This window comes from Rhea americana, unplaced genomic scaffold (genome assembly GCF_003343005.1).
Source record: "Rhea americana isolate MKP2758 unplaced genomic scaffold, rheAme1 scaffold_553, whole genome shotgun sequence".
Taxonomy (NCBI): Eukaryota; Metazoa; Chordata; class Aves; order Rheiformes; family Rheidae; genus Rhea; species Rhea americana.
The window spans coordinates 12,140-17,903 of record NW_028186705.1 but is presented as its reverse complement, the minus strand read 5'-3'; the positions used below and the strand labels follow the sequence as shown (position 1 = coordinate 17,903).

At 71.9% G+C, this 5,764-nt stretch overlaps 1 protein-coding gene and 1 long non-coding RNA gene across 2 annotated transcripts in view; one reads left to right on the top strand and one right to left on the bottom strand.

Moving 5' to 3' along the window:
• Positions 1 to 5,015, top strand: part of LOC146587920 (voltage-dependent L-type calcium channel subunit alpha-1F-like) — a 16,894-nt gene extending 11,879 nt beyond the window's left edge. Inside the window, exons 26-43 of the mRNA XM_085318790.1 lie at positions 67 to 150; positions 341 to 361; positions 442 to 570; positions 654 to 719; positions 833 to 924; positions 1,423 to 1,582; positions 1,833 to 1,960; positions 2,041 to 2,137; positions 2,231 to 2,333; positions 2,440 to 2,541; positions 2,620 to 2,750; positions 2,830 to 2,943; positions 3,017 to 3,153; positions 3,234 to 3,359; positions 3,495 to 3,655; positions 3,994 to 4,106; positions 4,262 to 4,516; positions 4,627 to 5,015. Of these exons, the coding sequence (XP_085174916.1) occupies positions 67 to 150; positions 341 to 361; positions 442 to 570; positions 654 to 719; positions 833 to 924; positions 1,423 to 1,582; positions 1,833 to 1,960; positions 2,041 to 2,137; positions 2,231 to 2,333; positions 2,440 to 2,541; positions 2,620 to 2,750; positions 2,830 to 2,943; positions 3,017 to 3,153; positions 3,234 to 3,359; positions 3,495 to 3,655; positions 3,994 to 4,106; positions 4,262 to 4,516; positions 4,627 to 4,872 (2,265 nt within the window). The 3' untranslated portion in view covers positions 4,873 to 5,015. The remainder of the gene's footprint in view (positions 1 to 66; positions 151 to 340; positions 362 to 441; positions 571 to 653; positions 720 to 832; positions 925 to 1,422; positions 1,583 to 1,832; positions 1,961 to 2,040; positions 2,138 to 2,230; positions 2,334 to 2,439; positions 2,542 to 2,619; positions 2,751 to 2,829; positions 2,944 to 3,016; positions 3,154 to 3,233; positions 3,360 to 3,494; positions 3,656 to 3,993; positions 4,107 to 4,261; positions 4,517 to 4,626) is intronic.
• The window catches only part of LOC146587918 (uncharacterized), a 50,948-nt gene that overhangs the window by 33,349 nt on the left and 11,835 nt on the right, over positions 1 to 5,764 (bottom strand). The window lies entirely within an intron of this gene.

The window sequence follows — 5,764 nt, the reverse complement described above, 5'->3', positions numbered from 1 at the left end:
CGCACGGGGTCGTGCAAGGCGCTGCCCCGCACGGGGCCCTCGCGCCCCTCACGCCCTCGCGCCCAGCACTACTTCTGCGACGCCTGGAACACCTTCGACGCCCTCATCGTGGTGGGCAGTGTGGTGGACATCGCCGTCACCGAGGTCAACGTGAGTGTCCCCCCCCCACCCCCGGAGCCCGGGCGTCCAGGCCTCTCGTGCCCATCTGTGCATCCATCTCCATTTGTCCATCTCGCCTCTGCGCGCATCCATCCCATCGTCTGCCCGTGTGTCCGTCTCTGCCCGTGTGTCCGTCTCCATCCGTGCGTGTGTCTCCATCCGCGTGGCTGCCGCACAACAGAACGGGGGTCATGTCGGTGAGGTACGGGGGGGGGGTCCCGGCGTCCCCGCCTCGCGCAGCTGCGCGGCCGCGGGCACCCTGACCCCCGCCGTGCCCCCCAGAGCTCCGAGGACAGCTCCCGCATCTCCATCACCTTCTTCCGGCTCTTCCGGGTGATGCGGCTGGTGAAGCTGCTGTCCAAGGGCGAGGGCATCCGCACCCTGCTCTGGACCTTCGTCAAGTCCTTCCAGGTGCTGCCGGGGGGCTGTGCCGCGTCCCCCCCCGGTGCTGCGGGGGGACCGGCCCCAGGCTCACCTGCTGCCGGCTCCCCCAGGCCCTGCCCTACGTCGCCCTCCTCATCGCCATGATCTTCTTCATCTACGCCGTCATCGGCATGCAGGTGGGGGGGGCTCGCAGGCCCTCGTGCGTGAGCCGGCCCCAGCCCTGCGGGGCGCCGCGCGCCTCGGGGCGAGGGGGCCGCCCCCCGCACCCCAYACTCCCCCGGCCCCGCAGACCTTCGGCAAGGTGGCGCTGCAGGACGGCACCCAGATCAACCGCAACAACAACTTCCAGACCTTCCCCCAGGCCGTGCTGCTGCTCTTCAGGTGCCGGGGGGGCCTCGCGGGGCCCTGGGGGGCCCCTGCGGTGTCGATGGGGCCCTGGGGGGGTCAGTGGGCCCCTTCGGGTCTCTGTGGTGTTGATGGGTCCCTGCAGGTCCGTGGGGTCCCTGTGTGGTTGATGGGTCCCTACAGGCCCCGGTGGGGGTCTCTGTGGCATTGATGGGTCCCTGTGGGGTCAGTGGGTGCCGGTGACTCCCCTGTGGGGTCAGCTGGTCCCTGCAGATCCCTATGGGGTCGTGGGATCCCTACAGATCCCTATGGGGTTGATGGGTCCCTGTGGCATCAATGGGTCCCTGCAGGTCCCTATGGGGTTGTTGGATCCCTGCAGGACCCTGTGGGTTGATGGGTCCCTGCCGGTCCCTGTGGGGCCGATGGGCCCCCAGCGGGTCTGGGAGAGCCCCGTAGGGTCCCCGTGCCCCCCCGGCGCGTCCGCGGCCTCGCGGGGCTGCGGGGCCGGGGGCCGCATGGGTGCGCACGGCGCAGGTGCGCCACGGGGGAGGCCTGGCAGGAGATCATGCTGGCCAGCCTGCCGGGGAAGCGCTGCGACCCCGAGTCGGACGCCGGCCCCGGCGAGGAGTTCACCTGCGGCAGCAACTTCGCCATCGTCTACTTCATCAGCTTCTTCATGCTCTGCGCCTTCCTGGTGAGCCCCCGCCCCGGCCCGCGGCGCCCCCCGGCCCCAAAGCTGCTCCCCGCCGGCCCTTTGCCTCCCTGCAGAGCCACAGGAGCAGCATCCAGCCCTAGCAGCGGCCCCAGCAACGCACATAGCAACAGCCGCGGCCCCTAGCAACGGCCCCGGCTACAGGCACGGCAACAGCCGCGGCCCCTAGCAACGGCCCCTGCCCCCTCGTGGTGGCCCCGGCAGCCCCCTAGCCACAGCCCGCCGCCCCCAGATCATCAACCTCTTCGTGGCTGTCATCATGGACAACTTCGACTACCTCACGCGGGACTGGTCCATCCTCGGCCCCCACCACCTCGACGAGTTCAAGCGTGTCTGGTCCGAGTACGACCCCGCCGCCAGGTCCGACCCCACCCCTGCGGACCCCGCCGAGGGGCCCAGGCGTCCGGGGCGGCCTCACCTCCACCCCCGCTGCCCCGCAGGGGCCGCATCAAACACCTGGACGTGGTGACGCTGCTGCGGCGCATCCAGCCGCCCCTGGGCTTCGGGAAGCTCTGCCCCCACCGCGTGGCCTGCAAGGTCAGCAGGTTGCGGGGCTCTGGGAGGGAGGACGGAGGCGGGGCGGGGRGGCGCCCGGACACCTGGGCTCACGCCCCCGCCCCCCACCCCCAGCGCCTGGTGGCCATGAACATGCCCCTCAACTCCGACGGGACCGTGACCTTCAACGCCACCCTCTTCGCCCTCGTCCGCACCTCCCTCAAGATCAAGACTGAAGGTTGCGGTGGGCCCGAACGCCTGGGCCCCTGGGGCCTGGGGGGCCCCAGGTCAGGGCTGGGGGCGGGGCAGACGCCTGGGTTCCCTGAGGGACCGCTCGCCCCCAGGGAACCTGGACCTGGCCAACAAGGAGCTCCGCGCCGTCATCAAGAAAATCTGGAAGAGGACGAAGCCCAAGCTGCTGGACGAGGTCATCCCCCCTCCGGAGGGTGAGCACACCCCGCCAGCCCGGGCACCCCGGCGCCCGCCGCGGGGCCCCGGCGCCCCTGACCCTGCTGCCCCCCCAGAGGAGGAGGTCACCGTGGGGAAGTTCTACGCCACCTTCCTGATCCAGGACTACTTCCGCAAGTTCCGGCGGCGGAAGGAGCGGGGGATGCTGGGCCCCATCGCCGGCCCCAGTAATGAGCACGCCCTCCAGGTGGGCAGGGGACCTGGGACACCCCGGCCCGAGCGACCCCCGGGGGCAGCTGCCGCGGTAACCGCYCTCCCGCCCCCAGGCCGGGCTGCAGACCCTGCAGGCGCTGGGCCCCGAGATGCGCCGGGCGCTGAGCTGCGACCTGGAGGGCGACGATGCCCCCCCCGAGCCCAGCGACGAGCAGCTGACCTTCGCGGTGAGCCCTGCCCCACCGGCCCCACCCGCCTCGCACCCCGCCCAGCTATAAGCCCCACCCCTTCTCTCCACAGGCCCCCGAGACCCTGTACGGCTCCGCCCCCAGCCCCCCGCTCCGGGGGGAGCCCCCCTCCGCCGGCAGCCCTGTCCCCACAGAGGGAGAGGAGCCTGCGCCCCTGCCCCACGTGGCCATGCACCGCCACAGCAGCAGGTACCGTGGGGGCGCTGGGACCTGGGGGAGGGGCCTGAGGACACCCAGCTGCCGAGGTGCTGACGGCCCCCCGCATGCAGGCGGCACTCGGACGCAGGCCATGAGCTCGGCAGGGGACTGGAGGAGCCGGGGCCCCCCGAGGATGGGGAGGAGCCGGGGGACGGTAGCCACGAGGACGACACAGGGGGCCTGGCCAGCCGCCACAGGCAAGTGGGGGACGGGGCTGCCCAGGGCTGCACACGCTGTCACAAGGGCGGCACCCCACAGCGGGGAGGCAGGCAGGGAGGGGGGATCCCCCACGGGTTCCCCTGCCCCTCATGCCCCCTGTCCCCCCACCCCAGGCTTCTCAGGGCCAGCCCCACGCCCCCACCTGCCAGCTGGGCAGGGGCAGAGCCACGGACGGGGTCGCTGCCCCTCCCCCCCCGGCACTTCGCCCTCCTCAATGGGGCCCTCGAGGGGCAACAGCTCAAGCGGCGACGCCTCCTGCCCCCCACGCCCACAGGTAGGGGCAGGGCCTCTAGGAGGGGGCAGGGCCAGGAAGCCGGGGTAGGGCCTCTGATGAGGGAGCGTGGCCAGGGGCGGGGCTTGGCGGGAGGGGGCGTGGCCAGGGATGGAGCAGGGCCTGGGCGGAGCCCAGGGGCGGGGCTTGGAGGGAGGGGGCGTGGCCAGGGATGGAGCCAGGGCCTGGGCAGAGCCCGGGGGTGGGGCCTGGAGGATGGGGGCGTGGCCAGGGATGGAGCCAGGGGCTGGGCAGAGCCAGGGGGCGGAGCTTGGAGAGGGGCGTGGCCGAGGAGCCTCCGCGCGGGGGCGTGGCCAGGCAGCGCTGACGGACAGCCCCAGGCCGGAAGCCCTCCTTCGCCATCCAGTGCCTGCGGCGCCAGGGCAGCTGCGAGGACGAGCCCATCCCGGGGACCTACAACCCCTCGGGGCCGCCCGGCCCCGCTCGGCCCCAGGTACCGCGCGGGGACACCCCCGTGCCGCCTGCGAACGCATCTACCCCATCGTGTGCTGCTGCCTGGGCGAGCGCAGCTGCCTAGCACCCACGTGCCCCGTGCATGAGGGGCTCCCGCCTCGCACCCTGACGCCCCCTCGCGCTCCTGCTTAACAGGGCTACGGCAGCTCCGAGACGTGGCGCCTCGGCGGCTCCTCACGCGCCTGGGCAGCAGCGGCGCCTGCCCACGGCCACCTGCTCTACGCACCCCTGATCCTGGTGGAGGGGGGGCCGCCGGGGGCGGGTGGCAGCCTCCCCCCACTCTCACGCTGGTTCATGGGGGACCGCGGCCCCCCCGGGCCTCTCCGCCTGCGGCCCTGCGGCCCTGGGGACACGCTGGCCCGCGGCTCCGCCGACAGCCTCGTCGAGGCGGTGAGTGAACCGGGGGCAMCTCCCAGCCCCCACGAGCCACCCAGGGCGGGCCCCTGCCCGCAGCAGGGGCACTGGTGCCAGCTACCCATGCCCCCCGCCCTCCCCCGCAGGTGCTCATCTCAGAGGGGCTGGGGCTCTTCGCACGGGACCCCAAGTTTGTGGCCGTGGCCAAGCGGGAGATCGCCGACGCCTGCGACATGACCATGGACGAGATGGAGAGCGCCGCTGCCGACCTGCTGACGCGCCGACGCGCCTCGCCGGCCCCTGCCGGCCCTGTCTACAGCGATGAGGAGCCGCTGCGGCCGCTGGCAGAGGACGAGCTGGCCGATGAGATGGCCTGTGTCGGCGGGCCCTAACCCCCCCGCCCCAACCGCATCCCAATAAAGCCCTGCAGCCATTGGGATGTGCCACCGAGCACGATGTTGCTGGAGCCTGYGGAGGGGGAGTCACTGCCATAGGGGAACCCTGGGGTGGAGGAAGAACCTCGGAGTGGGGCAGACCTTCCTTCTTACCTCAGCAAATAGTGCCAGCTAGGGAAAAAAACCTCACTTTTTACCTCAGGGGACACTACTGAGAAGGGAAAGCCTCACTTTTTACCTCAGGGGCGGCAGGTACACGGGAAGAAACCTCACCTTTTACCTCAGGGGATTACACCGTGGGGCCCCTGCTCGCTTTTTACCTCAGAGGAGGCCGCTACGGGGGAGGAAACCTCACCTTTTACCTCAGGAAACGCTGCAGGGAGGGGCGGGAGCTGCTGGCTCGTCGCCTCAAGAAGCCTCGTGGCGGTTCGARCCCTAACGGTCGCGGCCTCGCGGCCACCTGCCCCCCACAGCACGTGCCGCGCCACCATTGGCGGACGCCGCAGCCAATGGGGAAGCCGCTCAGCCCCGCCCCCTGCGGCGCATGCGCGGCGCGCAGACCAACCCCCACGTGGGGAGCCCCCCCCCGACACAGAGCCCCCAATAGCCTCCAAAGTTTAATAATAATAAAAAAAACATAATACAATAAAATAAGGGCGCCCCCCCGGCCCCGCCCCACTACAAAGAGCCCGAGACAGTTAGTGTCGGCGCGGGGCGGCGGGGGGGCCCCGGTCCGGCCCCCCGCCCTCCTTCCCCCCTTCCTATAAAAACCCCGGTGGGGGGGGCGCGGGGGGGGCGCCCGGGCCCCCCCGGCCCCGCGGTACAAAAGAAACCAACGCAAATAATTACATCGCCGGGGGGGCCGGGCCGGGGCGGCCCCCGCCGGCCG